This window comes from Liolophura sinensis, chromosome 12 (assembly GCF_032854445.1).
Source record: "Liolophura sinensis isolate JHLJ2023 chromosome 12, CUHK_Ljap_v2, whole genome shotgun sequence".
NCBI lineage: Eukaryota > Metazoa > Mollusca > Polyplacophora > Chitonida > Chitonidae > Liolophura > Liolophura sinensis.
In genome coordinates this window covers 17,817,105-17,835,872 of record NC_088306.1, presented here as the reverse complement: position 1 = coordinate 17,835,872, position 18,768 = coordinate 17,817,105, and the positions used below count along the sequence as shown (strand labels likewise).

The window sequence follows — 18,768 nt, the reverse complement described above, 5'->3', positions numbered from 1 at the left end:
GGCACAATACATCGTCTGTGCCGAATAAACGGAGACGTATATATTTGTCCTTCGTACAGGTCCTAATGGACAAAGTGTGGTGAGAGGGGACCTCCTCGTCCTGGACAAAACCTGGGAGGATTTCAGCGACTCTCAGGAAGTGTCGGGGACATGCAAAAGATCTGAACAGTGCGGAACATTACCAAAGTCCAGCGTACATATACTAACCACAACCACAGAGCCATCTCCAGATGTGATGGTAAGATTTTATATATTTTATATTATAGTATTTATATGATTACTTTTGAACTTATGATAAACTCGCAATCTAGTGCACTCTTTTCTTTGAGTGGTTCAAATTATCAGGTTAAAAGTGTTCATAGATTTATTTGATTGGCGTTTTACGCTGTACTCAAGAATATTTCACATTATTTTTACACGACGGTGGCCAGCATTATGGTGGGCGGAAACCGGGCAGTACCCGGGGGAAACCAACGACCATTCGCAGGTTTTTGGCAGACCTTCCCACTTATGGGCGGAGAGGAAGCTAGCATGAGCTGGACGTGCTATCAACCTTTCATAGATGTGGAGTGTCAGGTTTTCTTTCCATTATGGATTGACGTTCGCTGTTGTTTGGAAGAGAAATCTGCTTTTTTTTTCGTGGCTTTTTTTTTGTATTGAATTTAAACACCCTGACCTCACTATGCTTTTGTTGTGTTTTGTCATCAGGGTTTGTTAACAGTTCAGCTTAAGAAGGACGGAGGCCTGTTTGCACAGAACAATAATCAGTCTGCACAACATACGCTGGAAAACTATGCCAAATTACATTTTAGGTAAGACACCAAATTACACTTTAGGCAAGACGCCATATTACACTTCTGGTAAGATGCCAAATTTCACTTAAGGAAAGATGCCAAATTACACTTTTGGTAAGATGCCAAATTACATTTTGGTAAGATGCCAAATTACACTTTAGATGCCAAAACACGTACGCTCAAAAATTAATCTGGTAATTTTTAGAGGAAGTCTGTCGTCTTAGTGATGATATAATGTATTCTCCTATCGCAACAGATTAGTCTCTTAAATATAACACACATATTCTATTAAATCAAGATGAAGATTTTATTAGACTAACAGAACATTATGTTGAATATGACACCGTATTATGTCATAATAGCAGAATACATTCTATCATCACTCAGACAAAAGCTATCCGTTAAAGTTAACAGATTATTTTTTTGAGTGTAGAGAGTAGAACCTGCGATAACTTGGCTTCTGATATGGACAACCAGGTAACTAATGCTCACTTAAGAAGTAAACTACCATCACGACGATGTTCTTGTTATCAGATGCAAATAGCCCCACATGTACATGGAAGAACAAGAATTCAATTAGAACTTGCCAATGGCATCCCATTGTAGCGTCTCCGGCCGTACGTGGGAAGGTCTTCCAGCAACATGCGGATGGTCGTGGATTTCACCGAGGCCCTGCCCGGTTTTCTCCAACTATAGTGATGGCTGCATACTCTTGAGTATGGTGTAAAACAGAATTCAATTAAGTAAATGAATTTCTTTGTAGCGCTGTTAGGCAACTGGCACAATCAATGTTCTTATGTTTCAATGATGTTCGCTGATCTTCTGCTGATTTTTCAAACACTTTTTGTTTTGATGAATACTTTTGTAGAAAATCAACTGAAGGTAGTGTTTCCAAGTTACTGTCCAAAGCCTCCTTCAAACGGAAGTCCCAGAGCCAGCAATGGGCATATCAGAAAGATCCAATCAAACGGCCGTTGTTAAGGAAACTCCAGTTGAGACCGGATACATACAATACCGCATGTACTGCCTTCACTTGTATCCTTTCTTCAGAAAGTTGAAACGGTTTTGCGAAAATCTCTTTTCCTGTTTTCAGTCTGTATTCTCTCCCCTATGTTTACCAACTTATCTAAGTAAATCTACATTACTAAGCTTCACCGTTCAAAAATCGTATTGCTTATTCTTAGATTCCAATCTGAGTTCTTTAATAAAATTTGAGATTTCATAGATTACCAATTTATAAAAGACTACAGCACAGATTGTAGAACTAGTGCACGACGCCAGAGTGATAGTTGGCAAATGGTCACGTGTACCCAATGAAGTAAGGCCTTCTTTCAGTTTACCTCAGTTGCTATTTGTGCTTTTTAGAATTTTCTCCAATGTCTCATGAAGCAACTTTCAGTTTTCCTCAGTTGCTATTTGTGCTTTTGAGAATTTTCTCCAATGTCTCATGAAGCAACTTTCATTTTACCTCAGTTGCTGTTTGTGCTTTTGAGAATTTTCTCCAATGTTTCATGAAGCAACTTTCAGTTTACCTCAGTTGCTATTTGTGCTTTTGAGAATTTTCTCCATTGTCTCATGAAGCAACTTTCATTTTACCGCAGTTGCTATTTGTGCTTTTGAGAATTTTCTCCAATGTCTCATGAAGCAACTTTCAGTTTACCTCAGTTGCTATTTGTGCTTTTGAGAATTTTCTCCAATGTCTCATGAAGCAACTTTCAGTTTACCTCAGTTGCTATTTGTGCTTTTGAGAATTTTCTCCAATGTCTCATGAAGCAACTTTCAGTTTACCTCAGTTGCTATTTGTGCTTTTGAGAATTTTCTCCAATGTCTCATGAAGCAACTTTCATTTTACCTCAGTTGCTATTTGTGCTTTTGAGAATTTTCTCCAATGTCTCATGAAGCAACTTTCATTTTACCTCAGTTGCTATTTGTGCTTTTGAGAATTTTCTCCAATGTCTCATGAAGCAACTTTCAGTTTACCTCAGTTGCTGTTTGTGCTTTTGAGAATTTTCTCCAATGTCTCATGAAGCAACTTTCATTTTACCTCAGTTGCTATTTGTGCTTTTGAGAATTTTCTCCAATGTCTCATGAAGCAACTTTCATTTTACCTCAGTTGCTATTTGTGCTTTTGAGAATTTTCTCCAATGTCTCATGAAGCAACTTTCAGGTTACCTCAGTTGCTGTTTGTGCTTTTGAGAATTTTCTCCAATGTCTCATGAAGCAACTTTCAGTTTACCTCAGTTGCTATTTGTGCTTTTGAGAATTTTCTCCAATGTCTCATGAAGCAACTTTCAGTTTACCTCGGTTGCTATTTGTGCTTTTGAGAATTTTCTCCAATGTCTCATGAAGCAACTTTCAGGTTACCTCAGTTGCTATTTGTGCTTTTGAGAATTTTCTCCAATGTCTCATGAAGTAACTTTCAGTTTACCTCAGTTGCTATTTGTTCCTTTGAGAAGCCTGTCAAATACCTCATGAAGCACGTCCTGTAAATGATTAATGATATTAAGATTACCCAATTATTGCGGTGGGCATCTTTCCAGTAAAGTATTTGGCGACGAATCCAAAATCTGTAGGATGGACAATCTTAAAGTTTTGGAAAGTTATTTTGATTCCTTATCACAATCTGACGGAAAGTTAATCAGTGCCTTTTTATTTCGAATTCACGATTTCTCCTGCTCATTGTTCAATTACGACATAAGATGTTGGTGAAAATGGACGTATGAAAACAGTTTGAGGGATTTTTTTTTACCCATACGTCATTACTGCGTTGTCTGTTTAAGGGCTTAGACTTAAGGAACAAATTGGGTTGAAGTCAAAATAGCAAGTTATGTATAAAGCCTTACATGGGTATTGCAGTCAGAAAGCCAGATTAGTGGCAATACGCGGGAGCATGCGCCAGTTTAAAGTTCAATTTTCAAATATCGTCCAGCCTAAGGCTATGGTTTGTTCTTAACCCCCATTAAGCTATTCTCCAGTACATGTCGGACACATCCGGTACTATCTCTCCAGGACTGAAGGATCTGGTAAATTCTACAGTCGTGGAACCAGCTCTGAGGAATGTGAGTGTGTGGGAAACAGAGTGTCATAAGTCAAGACAAAACTTACAATAAATAATGATCATTTTAACAAGAAATTTTCTCATAACGTCCAAACGACGACAACTCCTTCAGATGCAAGAATAACAGGTGTACTCTTACAAAAGAGTATAAAAATTATATTAATATTTCAACAAAATATTTCAACACAGAATTCAACAAAATAATCGTTGGTATTTTCTGACATTTGATGAATGCGAACCCTGTAGTTGCTTACTTAAAGTTTGAATCTCTAGTCTTGAAGATAAAAATTCGAAAAAAAAAAAATGGTAGCACATTTCTTTCAGTCGTGTTGTATGCCAGTCGTTGCTTTAATTTAATACCACGCACAGTTGTAAACATTCCCACGTACTTACTGTTACAGAGATATATGAGAGAAGAGATTTATTGTCAGCTTGTGAAACAGATTACACAGAACAATGACGTGTAAGTATGATGTTGTTGAGTGTGACGTTAAGTACGAATGTAACAAGTTGCATTCGAAAATACTATGGACGGCGCCATCATTCGCCGGCTTTACTGTATGAGGAAGCCGCAAATTGCAGATGCCGTCAGTTAAGTGAAGAAATTCTAAAGCTGTTTCGTGAATATCTTCGCTGAACATGGGAGGAAAGTGCAGGATGGAGGTGGGGGAGGGGGGGGGGGGGGGTTGCGGGGGAGAAAGAAAAAAAGAAAGAGATGAAATAAGGTATGGCGAATGGACCCTTCATAGACAATCTCATACTCCTTGTTAAATATGAGAACTGGATATGGAAGTATTTGTCTATTTCTTCAATGAAGCATTAAAACTCTCTGATATGAAGCTGTTTCCAGTATTGCATCTGACTTTGTTTATTGCCTTTTCCAGTTCCAGCGAAGATCGGGGCTGGCAGTTGTTGTGGTTGATGACCGGCGTGACGTTCCCCGGAAGTGAGCTTTTCGAGGAGTGTACCAGAGTGATGAAGAGCAGTTCTCATCGGCTGGCCAAGGCCTGTTTAGAGAGACTAATCCAGATCAAAAAGTTAGTGTTTACGACTACCATGAGAACCCAACAAAATAAGGTGGTCCGATCAGGCTACGTTACTTATTTACAATATCAAATCGGATCAAACAGTGTTGCTTATTTGCAGTTTTAATACGAGTGCCATCAAGTATGGCTGTCGTTCTAGACCATATTACTTATTTTAGCATTCTTGTAAACCGAGGAAAGTATGGTTGTCTGATTAGACCATGTTACTTATTTGAGCCATCATGTTAACCAAACGCTATTCAAAACAGGCCGAGGTGCTCTCTGGTTTATGAATAGGGGATAAATGGTAAAAGCCATCAGGTAAACTCAACTTCATAAATTATTCATTGTCCTCAAGATTTCACACCTTCTTTACAAAAAAAAGAAGAAAAACGAAAAAAAAAACAAAAAAAAAAAACGCGACAGTACAAATACAACAATAGTTTCTTGCATTATTGTGGAGATAAAACGATATTTTACAAAAACACATTATACAGACAATACATTCAGTTACTAATAAAAAAGTTTAATTACCAAAAACGAAAACGAAACCAGATGCAGACTATTGGGTTCTTTCCGAAATATATGTACCGGTATTTAAAGTGAAAGACAGCACCTGACTAATGTTTATGTCCACTAAAAGTCAACCATTTACAGTATCTTAAACCGGCGTTAAATATTTTTTACATTTTGTTCAACACCGCAAAAAGTTTAGTGAAACTCTGTCTTGACGCAGCTCCAGCACGTTTCCTTTATTGAGGGCAAGATGACTTCACGTTTACTCTAGCTTTCTAACGTCGAAGGTATTTTCTGTCTAAGCAGTAGCCTAGCTGTGACATATATGAAGTGATACATATAGTTTTCTGGGAAATTGGACACACTGGAAATTCTTCCACACCTTGAACTGTTGATACAGCAGGCCTACTATATCATTTACAAGGAAATCCAGTGACCCTGTCTAAATAGCATAGCTGCAGATGCACGGCCTGGGTATTCTTGGCTTAGGTCATAGCCTCCGGATGGGTTGAGGTGGTGATTTTGACCCGTATTAAATGTTTACAAAATTACAATATGCTTGTTGTACAACTAGATTCATGCTGAATTCAGAAACAAATGGAAATTAATCTAAGCACCACTGTGGCCGATCCAGGCATTCGACTGTCGCTGGATTTGATGCTTCAATTCTGGAGCGGTCGCTTCTAAGATGAAAGCAGTGCAAACCTAGTTATCGCGGACGTCAGAGGAAGAACCTCGGATTAAACACGGTTTCAATAATTTTTCTGTATTTCATAAGAGAAAACAGAAAAAATATCCTTTGTATGCGAATTATAATTCAGTTGTAATAAATTCAGAGAAGATAAAATTATATCTGAAGAATTCATTAATTTTAAGTGTTGTCTGGTGAGGAGTCTCATTCCCATAACCCTTCGGCCTTCCAAGTGAATTTTGCACCGACTCTGATATTTGTTATTTAGAAGCTGCTAATTAAACTCTAAAATGTACAGCAAACACTGTATTTGGGATATTAATGAGGTATGGGCCGAAACAGTATGCTACTGTCTGACATAATTTGTAATAATTTGAACGGCTTCAAATGATTTTGCCTCTTTGGGGATCCGTAAATGATACAGACCTGCCCCACAAGACTTTGTGAAATGGCCCTTCGGCCACACGTAACTAAATCGTTGTAAACGATCTCAAAATGATGTCCTATGCTTAGTTTTGTGGTATTATATGTCAGTTTATGGAGTGAATGGATACAGGCTACGTCACAGCCTAGGCCGCTCAATCTGATAGCAACGTGTTTGATTGGATAAAATTCTCAACATGGCTGCCTCGACTCACACCAGCCATTTGTGCAGAATTGTCATTTTGTTCTACATGTAACTCGGTTAAATCTCATTAAAATAATAAAGTATGATACTTTTTAGAAAGTTTGAGTATCCTGCTGTCAACTGAAATATGTTTTAGCCAGGTGCTATCTGGTCCTTTAACATGTTTCCCGGTCGCTTTTCATTGTGATTAGAGCTTCTGTTATATCATTATCTGTGAATACCCGTCTTCCATATACACTAACTATACACAGCACGCCGTCATGTACGTGGCTTAAAAGTCAGTGTTAAGTGAAACACCTGTCAGATACATAGACGAACTTCTATTGCTTCTCCAGGGGAGGGAGCCGCCATTTTGCTCCACACCGATACGAGTACGAGGCTGTAGAAGCTGGCGAGACTACTATCACAATACATGTCCACTTCCCAGACCAAACCTCACAGGTAAAACTATTCTCACAAAGGAACCAGCTTCTGGTTTCACGAAACGCTTTAATTTTTTTTGTACTTAAGCAAAATTGCTTGGTCGTTTCTGATTTAAGTCAAAATTTGAGAAACGATCTCAAAGCTTCGTTTCGGGTTATAGAAATTAAAATTTTGTACCCTTCTTCAACGTTATCTTGAGAGAAAAGTGTTTCCAAATTTGAACTTCCAGTACCAAAAATTAACCATCGTACATAGTTTTTAAATGTTGACTTAAGTCAGAAAGGGCTTTGTGGAATAGGCCCGATAAGTGTTTGCCTTAAGTTTTTTTGGATAAGCTGTTCATGTTGGACTAGAGCAAAAAAAAAAGAACTATTGACTTAAGCAACTTGCTGAACATAATAAGTTTCGTGAAACTGGAACCGTCTTCCGATTCATTTCTTCGCTTATAAAGGCCTAGTACAATGTTACTGAAGTAAATTAAGGAGAGTCGTAATATAGCGGCATTAGTAAAATTACAATATTATTTTTTATATTTTTGATTAGTGTTTTTCGCCCTATATTCAAGAAAAGGTGTATTTTATATGGCGGCGATAAGGTTTGTGGATGAAGGAATCAAGACAAAATCTAGAAAAGAATTACCGCTGCCCTTCTCCAGAAACACTGGAGCAGCCACGCAAACACAACAGGCTGTTCAACTTCTAGTTTCAAGCAAGGACACAGCAGGAATGAATCAAATGTATGCAGTATTTTTATATGTGGCCAGAGAGGTCGCTCTGAGTTCGAGTCCAGCTCATGCTGGCTTCCTCTTCGGTCGTAAGTTGGAAGGTCTGCCAACAACCTGCGTATGGTCATGGGTTTCCCCCGGGCTCTGTCCAATTTCCTCCCACCATAATGCTGGCCGCCGTCGTATAAGAGAAATATTCTCGAGTATGGCGTAAGACAACAATCAAATAAATAAATAAATATATGTGGCCATTGAATCTGAAATCTTATATGAGAATGTGAAAACTGGCGGAAGTCCATGTTCCATGCTGTTAGAACAGGGGAAGTAACAAGGGTCCAGACACTAGACTAGTCTCCCAGCACCATTGACTCCTTTAGTATGTAAGGAAGCAAACCAGTTGGACGTCAATGAATGGTTTTTGTGTTCCAGCACTACCAAGCGACGTCTTCGAGTCGCGCGGTGGAGTTATGTGCGACGATAGCCAGTGATTTACAGCTCAAATCCTCGGAGGAATACAGTCTGTTCTTCAGTGCTGGCGACAAAGGTTTGTATGTCAAAGACATTGTTCCAGGTCTCAGTAACATTTCTGTATTCGGTTTTGTAATCACGTGCTTTTAATATGAATGGATGTATGAATGGATGTATGAATGATTGGATAATTGTAGATTAATGCTACAAATGAAAGTCTTCGGCAGTATGTTGGTGAGTTTTTTTTTGTAACGTAAAGGATATTTCTGAACATAAATAGCACAATTAGCATAATCAAATGGTACAGACCTAGAAACAGACGATCACCAATGAATAGCAACTGCTTGGTTTAGTTTGATTTCTGTCTCGAATAATAATGGAGTCTTGTCTGAAGGCAACAACTAAATGCCTTAGACAGAAGTTGTTTTGGATTAGATTGATAGTTTTTTGGGGGATGAAAAATTTGAATTTGGTTTTTTATGCGGTACATGATTCATGTGCAGTTTTTAACTGATCGATTGCTCGTAGGCCTACGTGGTTTCCTCCCACCATAATGCGGGCCGGCGTTGTATAAGTGAAATATTCTTGAGCAGAGCGTAAAACACCAATCAAATAAATAAATAAATTTTGGTCATGCGACCATGTAAATGCCTAGAAGTATTCATATTTACAGTGTTTTCCTTTCATGCGTTATAGACAATTGTTTTACCTGTATTCTTATCGCAGGTTTATCGGAACGAGGCTCAGGCCCGTGTAGGTAACTTTTGTGTAATTACACCCTCTTTACACCCGGGCTGCATGCTCCTTGGCATTGGATCCTCTGTCTCTCTCATATCTTATATGTTTGTGGGTAGAGGGCTGAGTTTTCGTAAAAACGTGTTGTAAAATAAAGGAGATGGACGTTAACCATATGTACATTTGTCAAGTAATATATATATATATATATATATATATTCTTCAGTAAGTTTTGGGAATCTGGCCTGTTTGGGTAAATGTACCTCCATAGTCGAAAGAGCGCTATATTTTCAGGGGAGCTAATTGAACCGAAGCGTTTGCAGTGTCGAATATTTCCTCTTTGTCGTATTATGAAGCTGTTGCCTATCGCCTTTTGCTTTACCCACTAGACGTCACTCCCGATTTTCTCTCCACCACACATACCCACTGAAGACGACATTCCACTGAGTTTATTTACATTCTCATCCCCACCCCGACCCCCTAGTACTATTCCATACTACACGTGATAGTTTAAAGGGTAATGTAGTCTGCCATTCCCAGTGAGCCAGTGCTGTAAAACTGCATCCATAATCACGACCTACTTCTCACAAGAGAAAAAGTCTGAAGTGGGGTGTAAAACAGTAATCAAATGCCATAAAAATGCAACCTGCGGATGGTCGTGGGTTTCCGCCGGGCTCTGCCCGGTTTCCACCCACCATAATGCTGGCCGCCGTCGTATAAGTGAAATATTCTTGAGTACGGCGTAAAACACCATTCACTGAGGGAAATAAAACTGTTATAGACAGTGTTTACTTTCTCGGGGGTGTGGTTAATGTTGTTTAAGGCGTCAAAGGCAAGTAACATGTCCAAGCCTAAATGATTTACACTGTAGGGGTGTGTAGGCATTAAATGGTAAAAAATCAATTCCATCCATTCTCATTTATTGATTTTTTTTCTTGTAATTATGCATTTATCCTTACGATGAGTATCTGTAACCTACCTCATGGTTTGGAAGGGGTGTACGGATGTCAGACTTGACGATCACGATTTATAAATTTAATGGACATACCCTTGTATTTAGACAGAATACGTTTTTGAATTCTTGTTCGATGTCTAATTGCTTTATTTGGGGATTTTGCTATTTGCGATTTTTGAGATGTTTCAAGAAACCACAGAGGGATTGACTCAAATTTACGTCAAAATAAATATTTTGTACTTTCAGAATTGAGCAATAAATCAACTGTGCTTAAAAGTTTATGTAGGTATCCAGCATTTTATCTCTTCTGTCAAATAGCTTACTGATTAAAATGATTGTTTTGCTTTCAGTTTTATCCATTCCGGATGACGAGTATATTTTTGATCACGTGTCTTTCGCGGACATTTATTGGATCAAGCGCCGAGCAAGCTGTGAGTTCATTGGTTGATATTTTCGGCTTCATACTTGACGGCTAAGAGTTAACTTTGTTTCATGTGATTTACAAACAACACGTAAACCTTTCGAATTTAGAATTTTACTAAAGATTACAAAGCCAGTGTGCCTGGCAGTGTTGCATAATGACAAAGGAAGGAATGCCTCAATAATAGAAAGTTCAGAGGGGCATTCTTCCATCGGTCTGTCGTTTCCTGAATTGACCGCTATATGCAAGGGTATATTTGTACATATGGGGAACTTTAAGGTTGCGTTCCAATTACATTAATTGAAAGAAAAGTAGCAAAAACTGCTTCTGGCTTATTTACATAATTGGTGTTATTCTTGTTAAGACCTTAAAACACCACACTTTAAAGTGACACTATCTGAGTCCCAGTCGCATTCGTGACTTCACACATATAAGTCAGTTTCCTTTAAATCAACAGTGTAATCACAACAAAGAGGAAATTTGTCATCATGATCGTATAGTAGCGTAGACGTTTCTATTTGCCATTTGCGTTAACAATTTCGTCTTGCCTTGTGTTTACTCATGGCATGTATACACAGTAAAATATGTGTTTAGCATTTAAACACATTATTTTCACAGTTAATAAACGCGTCTTTGTGTTTATTCATCAAAGGCTATGCTTAGTAATTAAAGGAATGTGTTGTTATAGTAAACATAAGGAATGCTTTGTAAAGTATTGGGGTAACTATTTGCCAGAGAGACACACTGTCCAGTAAACATAACTTGCTGTTATGTGAAAGAAGCCGCTAAAAATGTAAGCGTGTTTACATAGCAAACATGTAACATTTACTTTGTAAACATGTCACCTGCTTACTGTGGTAAGCATTACTATGTAAACATTTCACATATTTACTGTAATAAACACTTCTTTAGTTACTAAACATAGTTTTTATTATTAAGCATCAGGATGCGTTTATTAAACGAAACGCCTATGTTTAGTATGTACATGTAAGTATCGCCTTTCTATTGCATATTGCAGACTCCCCTCCCCGCCATTTGGCTCTGTTCTTTATGAAGAAACTCTGGGTGAACGTCGCCCCGGACTCCGACCCTGTGGCAGACCTGAAGTTCCATTATACTCAGGTAAGGTTGCTAAACTGATGAATGTGGTGCGACGGGTTTTTTCATGGCCGTTTTCGTCTTCTTATCTGAACACTACTACTACCTTGTATTTAAAAGACTACATCACAGAGAGTAAAATCAGAGCGGTGATGACAGAGTGATAGCTGGTAAATGGTCACACGCAGGACCAGTGAAATCCGACTCCTTCTGAATTTACCAATGTCAGGATTATGTTCTGAAAGCCTACACGCCCCTGGCAAAGTACATGCCTTCAACATACACAGTCCCCTGTGAGGAATTCCTAACAGAAGACCAACATCACTGCCTAACGTGTGAACCCTAAGGTTTCTGACGGCCACTATCTTTCCTCAGATAAGGCGTTCTTTCAAATTTGAATAGCACAATATTGTGTATGATTGGTCAGATCAGTCATTTGCAAAAATAAAATCAAGCCAATGGTACGGAAGTTCTATTGATTTTTCATTTCTGTCTTTCTCTGACATGTGAAGAGAAGGTGTTTGTGGATTTGTTTCCTGTAAATGGCCAAAACATTTCTATCACCACAAAAATGGAAAACCGCACCAAGGTGATGAGATAAACAGCTCTTGCCTTGACCCGATTTCGGAGCTACAGTAGATTTTTCAGTAGAATGGGTTAAAATTTTTTCATATTCATGTCTTTCAGGAACTGCCTAACTACCTTCGTGGATATCACAAAGTGACGGACGAAGAAGCAGTAACTTTGGCCGCGTGTGTCTACGTGGTGAAAGCCGGCACGACGAGGGCCTCGTCAGATGACATACGGTAAGAAAATATAGTCTGGTAACATGAAAAGTCGGAATGGGGCATAGTTACCCTGCACTGGACTAGGATAGCTCATTCCCGAGTTGCGGCTTACCTACGCTTTTAAAATCTACGAACTTGGTGCGATTTTCTTTCTTTCACTCTTTGTGTGATTTTGTCGTTTTACGCCGTACTCAAGAATGTTCCGCTTATGCAACGGTGGCCAGCATTATGGATGGTGGAGACATGCAGAGCCTGGGGGGAAGCCCACGACCGTCCGCAGGTTGCATCGAAACCTTTCCCACGTACGACCGGGGAGAAAACGATGAACAAGCCAAGTACAGGTCGACCAGATGTATGTGTAATGTGAATAGATGGGGCTTCATATCTGGTGTCTTCGTCAAGGCGTGTCAGCGGGGAAGCCATGTAAATATATTGGTATTTGGACCACTCTTCTCCTAGTATACACGGTAGTAATATGACATGAAACAGCGTTTAAAGGAGGCGTCAAAATCATTTGCAAACTTTGAAAAGAATTAGCACTTCTGTTATGACATTTCTTTTTTCCCCCCAGAAAATCCTTGCCGCAGCTTATTCCGGATGACTTGCTAAAGAAGAGGAGCGCCGACGATTGGGCAGAGGTGAGACTCAACAGATTGATAACAGATTTTATTCAAGAAGTAAAATATAAGTAAAAAATTTATTTATTTATTTTATTAGTGTTTTACGCCATACTGAAGAATATTTCACTCATATAACCGCCGTCAGCATTATGGTGGGAGGAAGCCGGGCAAACCCCGGGGTGAACCCACGACAATCTGCATTTTGCTGGAAGACCTTCCAGCAAAAAATTCCAGCCAGAGAGGAAGACAGCATGAGCTGGACTCATAGCGACCGCTGTAGTGGGAGGCTCGTGCGTCATAAGACTGTGTTGGCAGCTAACTACGACGGCCACTCAGGCCCCCGCATTGGATGAAAACTTGCCTATGAATGCGGTTCGGTTATGGGTTCGGTTATGTAGGTACATCGCACCTATTATACACGCCAGTACTTTTACCAGAGCTAGAAATAACTTACCAACTACGTGGAACAGTTGATTGTGTTGATCATCTTTGTTATCACTGGCTTTATAATCCGTTTTATACCAACGCCATTCGATATATTGTCCTTTTTTCAAAAGAAAAATAAAGAGTTAATCAATTTTTAATACAGCGGAATTTCCCTTAACAAGCCGCCAATGACTTCTGAGAACGTTGCACAAAAAAAGAACACCATGTCAAGTGGCGCATCAGCAAAACAGGCCATTTCTATCTCTATTTCTGATGACATGGGCGTTCCAGAATGTTAAATCCTGTCTTTTCAGGAACGTTCCAACGTGTTATTCTTGTCATTTCCGGAGCGTTCTAGTAAATCGTGTCGTTTCAGGAACGTGCGTATATGTTAATCTTGTCGTTTCAGGAACTTTCCTGTATGTTAATCTTGTCGTTTCAGGAACAATCCCATATGTCAATCTTGTTTCAGAAACGATCCGATATGTAATCTTCTCGTTTCAGGAACGTTCCAGTGTGTTAATCGTGTTGTTTCAGGAACGTTCCAGTATGTTAATTTTGTCGTTTTAGGAACGATCCGACATGTTAATCTTGTCGTTTCAGGAACTTTTCAATATGTTAATCTTCTCGTTTCAGAACATTGTGTCTACTTTGTCTCAGAACAGTCAGATGAGCGTAGATGACGCCAAGCGTGGCTTCCTTGAAATTGCCAGCCACTGGCCTACGTATGGGTCCGTCTTCTTTGAAGTGAAGGTAAGCTGTGGCTATAACGAAGATCCATGGGGAGGGGGAACGAGAATTTTATTGCGTTACTTAGCACTTATTCGGTTGTTTATTTATTTGATTGGTGTTTTACGCCGCACTCAAGAATATTTCATTTATGCGACAGTGGCCAGCAATATGCGGTCGGATGTTTATTCCAAACACTCTAGTTTTGTCATATAAAAGAAGTGTTCATGCATACAGCTTTGAAACAGTCAATTAAATCAAATTAACCAAACCGATCAACCAAACTTAATAATAAAGAAATCCACTTTTTGGTAACCCACATCTGTTAACCAAATACACGCCCACAAAAGCTATGCATGACAGTGCAATAGAAATGTACATACACCAGGTTGTTTTGTTCAACTGTTGGTTCTCTTTACCCTTTTAACATTCTGTATTTTTGAGAAACAGTGACTCTGTGATATAAATCAGTATGAATGAACGAAAGGTGCTGCACATTTCTTGGTGTGTGTTTTGCCTAGTTTGGCTTGGCTTATCTACATAGGTTTTCACTTCAGCTTTCACTTTCACTTCCGCTTTCACTTTCACTTTCAGCAAAGAAGCGCCAAATCTTATCCTAAAGACGTTCTGTTAGCAATCAACACGTCTGGAGTGTATCTCATCGACCGACAGACAAAGGTAAATGCCATTATTTCTTTATTTATGCGTCAGAGGCCAGGTGGTTAGCTTATATAGTAGAAAGCAATACTTAAGCAAAAGTTAATTTAATGTTTTCGCGTCTTATGTCTTGCAACTCAGAATCGATAACGTCATTTCCTATTACATAGTGCAACTATAGAGGTTGATTAACCTATTTCCTCCTGCGTTCTACTTTTCCTGATATTCCAACGTTATTGAAAGAGTTATTAAACATTTCTGCCCTATGAACACACGTATTATTAATTACATAGTGAAGAATATGTATACCTCCCACCATAATACTGGCCGCCGTCGTATAAGTGAACTATTCTTGAGTACGGCGTAAAACACCAATCAAATAAATAAATAAATAAATAAATAAATAAGAATATGCATGAATTTAGTATTTGATGTCATTATATTCGAATTTGTCAACTTTTATGCGTAAGGCTCTAAGCAGGCGGTTTATCAAGTCCATTTGTTTGTGTCAGTGGCATATTTTCGATGTTACCTTACTTCATCAGAACTGTTATATACATAAAATGGATAAAATTATTAAAAATTGTTGTTATAAAATGGATATTTTTTAAAATCAGTGTACGACAAGTGGATCATACCTACCTACGCAACGTTGCACAGTCTTCAAAATCTATGCGCCGAAACAGACATTCGTATACCAGCCGTTAACGAAAATGGACGTTTAGATTCAATAATCGCAAGGACAATTCCCAAGAGACTTAACATTACGGTACATTTTTTTAAACAAACCTTGTACCGGTGTTTGGAAATGACTGTTTTATATAGCATTGTTTCTAGTTTTCTTGCACATGCTCATTCCACGTTTGTTCTCAACTTCCCGTCTGTTTATCTCCCTTTAGGACATGTTGGTGACGTATGGCTACTCCAAGATCCCTAACTGGCAGTACGACAATAGCCAGTTCACTCTGCTCATCGGAGACTCGGTCAACACCGCCAAGATGGTCCTGGACACTGCTCTAGTAAGTGTATAAACCCAGATTAAACGTAATAAACTTACTAAAATCCATGCTTTACTCTCACTCTGGCACTCTGGCTCACCCCAACCATAAAGTCAGGGGCCATTTTTATCACACGTCTTAAGACTTAAGTGAAAAATTCAAACAGCTACAATCAAAACGTTTTACTCTAGGAAGTTTGTACACTGATCGCGATCTTTACTGCTGAACAATGTACTAACCACGATTTGAGTTCTTTCCTATTCTCAATCCGCGTTTAAGCCCTGTGCAATATATGGTTTAATTTTTATGTTGCTTGATTAATAAAGGCATTAACCATCATCATGCAGGTGGGATATCTTATTAATATAAGAGAGAAAAACTGGAGCAGCGAGGACAGTTTGATAGTTTTTAAATGGTCACACGTAACCCAAAGAGGCTGATCTTCTGTCAGTTTAATGGGGTTAAGGTTTTGTTCTTAGTATTGGTGTAAATCCTTAATTTACAAGCCCCTAACACCATTGTTTAGGCAGAATTAGGTAAAACGAAATGCAGTGATGTTAATCGCAATATGGTAGACGTCAGTGCTATAGAATTACTGAAATACTGTGTTATCATCACATTTGCGTTAAACAGTAATCAATAACATTATTTACTTTAAAGGTGGAGAAAACATAAAAATAACATGTGGTTCTGATGAAAGAGTGCGAAAAGTTATTCCTAAATGTGGTCTTCAATATTTTTTCCGATTTTTCCTTAAGGAGAAAAAGACACTTGAAAATAATTTTTGTACAGTGGGTATTTGTGACCACCTTTTGGTATTTATAGTCTTTGTTTAATATTGTCATATATGAGGATGTAACACAGGTTTAATAATATTTTTGCACTAGAATTTTAATTTAGGTTAAATGCATATGTTTCGATATAAACACCAAATTTTTATTCAAATAAATTTATTAGACAAGCATCACATCGTTATTTAGTACATTATTATGCAACAACGAGAAATACCAAAGGTTGTTTCCAAATATCCACCATACAAAAAATTTTCAAATAACCTTTCGTCCCCCCAAAAAATCCAAAAAGATATTAAAGATCATATTTGCAAATAAGATTTGACGGTCTTTCATCTGATTTTGGAATCATTTTTATGTTTTCTTCTCCTTTAAAAATTAATGAATGAATCGATCAATCTGTGTGCTTTATTCCAGGGTCACAATATCGACGACTTAGTCATGGCCTACATCACCTGGCTGATGAACTACCATATGAAGAAGAGAGTGAAGACTGTAGATGGGGACCCTTCTGGGGAATCCTATTGTTGAGAACGACAATGACATGTTTTCTTGGCGAATCTCCATGTTACAGACAAAAAACGAGTGAAATGCAAATGGGATCAAATAATCAAATCCTTGGCGAATCTCAATGTCACAGACAAAAATCGAGTGACATATACGATCAACTGATTCCTTTGTGAATCGCAATGTTACAGACAAAAACGAGTGACATGTAAGTAGGATCAACTGATTCCTTTGTGAATCGCAATGTTACAGACAATCCGGTGAGTGAAATACAAGTGAGACCAAGTGTTTTCTCGGTGAATTTCAATGTTACAGACCAACATATTCCTTAAAAACAATCAGAAAATATCAAGTGAAACCAACAGGTTCATTAGAGAATCACACTCTGAGGGACAAACGTGAGTGAATTTAAAGTGGACTCAAGAGAATTAACCTGAAAGAAATAGTAATAAGCAAAGGACATTTATGGAATTGGAATTGCTTGAACTACTAGTTTTCCAAAGATTTAAAATCGTAAGATCGCACCCGGGGGATTTGCACTAATAGACATTTCGACGAATCAACTTCCAAAATATTCCTTCTATTACTTAGGACTACTTTGTGTGGATTTTTTTTTATCTGAACAAGACCGTCTAAATGTTCGGCACACACAACTAACAGATCAGATAACAAGACGTTGGTTGCAAGCGACCGGATTAAGCCATTAACTTATCATAGGTAGGCTTCTGTTTAGCAAAAGAAGGAAAGAATATCCACTGGTAGCTTTTAAGGCTGTCTGGAATTTTAGGAATTCAGCGTTAACAAGACGACTGATTGCTTGAAATCATCAGACAAACGTGCCGTTTGGATTACTCACTGAAGAGTTGGCTCGTCTGTGATGAAGTTAAATTCAAAACCGGATGTACCTACTTGGGCAGCTGACGATGCGGATTTTGTGCAGTGCAACATTTTGTAACAGAGGACCGCTGTGTACCCCAGATTGGTCTGGGTCTACAACAATGTGCGCGATGAACACAGTCTTGCATTCTGCTACCTTGTGGTTGCTGAAATGCTGTATCTTCTTGTGTTGGCTAGGTACAAGGTTGTGTGGTCCTGGAACCAAAAATTGTGCTCGTTGTCATACAACATTGTACTCGTTGTTATACTACATTGTGTTCCCTAGAATACGACATTGTTTCTACAAGAATACAACATTGTGTTGAAAAAAATATTGTATTGTATTTCCCGTAGTACAGTCCTTTCTCGCACTTAAATACAACCTTGTGCTCGCTGAAATACAATCTTGTGCGCGTCTGGATACAACCCTGTGCTTGCTTGAATACAACCCTGTGCTTGCTTGAATACAACATTTTGCTCTGGCTGAAATACAACTGTGCTTGCGGTAATGTAACACGACATGGAGAATATAATCCAACTTGTCAGTTAATGTCAAAGACTAATGTGTTCAGTATATTTAAATGCACAGAAAGAGTATTAACCAGCGATATATTGCATAACATTTCATAAACCCTGCAAAAATGACACATGGTTTGTGGATGGCTCATTTTTGAAGCACTTATTATTGGTGTATTTTTACTAGGTTTTTCCAGGCTTTACCAAATGACCCTGTAAGTTTTTGTGACATATTTCAAAGCTTTTGGAAATATGCAGGTGTTAGTTAAACTAGAGGGTTTGACTACCGTAATTATTCTTTGCGTATGAAGAGGCCTATTTCAG

General features: G+C 38.5%; 1 protein-coding gene across 3 annotated transcripts in view; it reads left to right on the top strand.

The window, feature by feature from the left end:
- Positions 1-18,074, top strand: part of LOC135479124 (myosin-VIIa-like) — a 61,127-nt gene extending 43,053 nt beyond the window's left edge. For 2 of the 3 annotated variants that reach the window (XM_064758867.1, XM_064758864.1), the window contains 17 exons: positions 60-238; positions 709-812; positions 1,663-1,829; positions 3,759-3,853; positions 4,254-4,315; positions 4,737-4,889; positions 7,048-7,153; positions 8,289-8,403; positions 9,054-9,080; positions 10,368-10,448; positions 11,457-11,560; positions 12,224-12,342; positions 12,896-12,962; positions 14,007-14,123; positions 14,694-14,777; positions 15,656-15,775; positions 16,963-18,074. In XM_064758867.1, coding sequence (XP_064614937.1) covers positions 60-238; positions 709-812; positions 1,663-1,829; positions 3,759-3,853; positions 4,254-4,315; positions 4,737-4,889; positions 7,048-7,153; positions 8,289-8,403; positions 9,054-9,080; positions 10,368-10,448; positions 11,457-11,560; positions 12,224-12,342; positions 12,896-12,962; positions 14,007-14,123; positions 14,694-14,777; positions 15,656-15,775; positions 16,963-17,076 — 1,814 coding nt within the window. In that variant the 3' untranslated portion in view covers positions 17,077-18,074. The remainder of the gene's footprint in view (positions 1-59; positions 239-708; positions 813-1,662; positions 1,830-3,758; positions 3,854-4,253; positions 4,316-4,736; positions 4,890-7,047; positions 7,154-8,288; positions 8,404-9,053; positions 9,081-10,367; positions 10,449-11,456; positions 11,561-12,223; positions 12,343-12,895; positions 12,963-14,006; positions 14,124-14,693; positions 14,778-15,655; positions 15,776-16,962) is intronic. The other variant, XM_064758866.1, reaches the window with a different exon arrangement.
- The last annotated feature ends 694 nt before the right edge of the window (positions 18,075-18,768 follow it).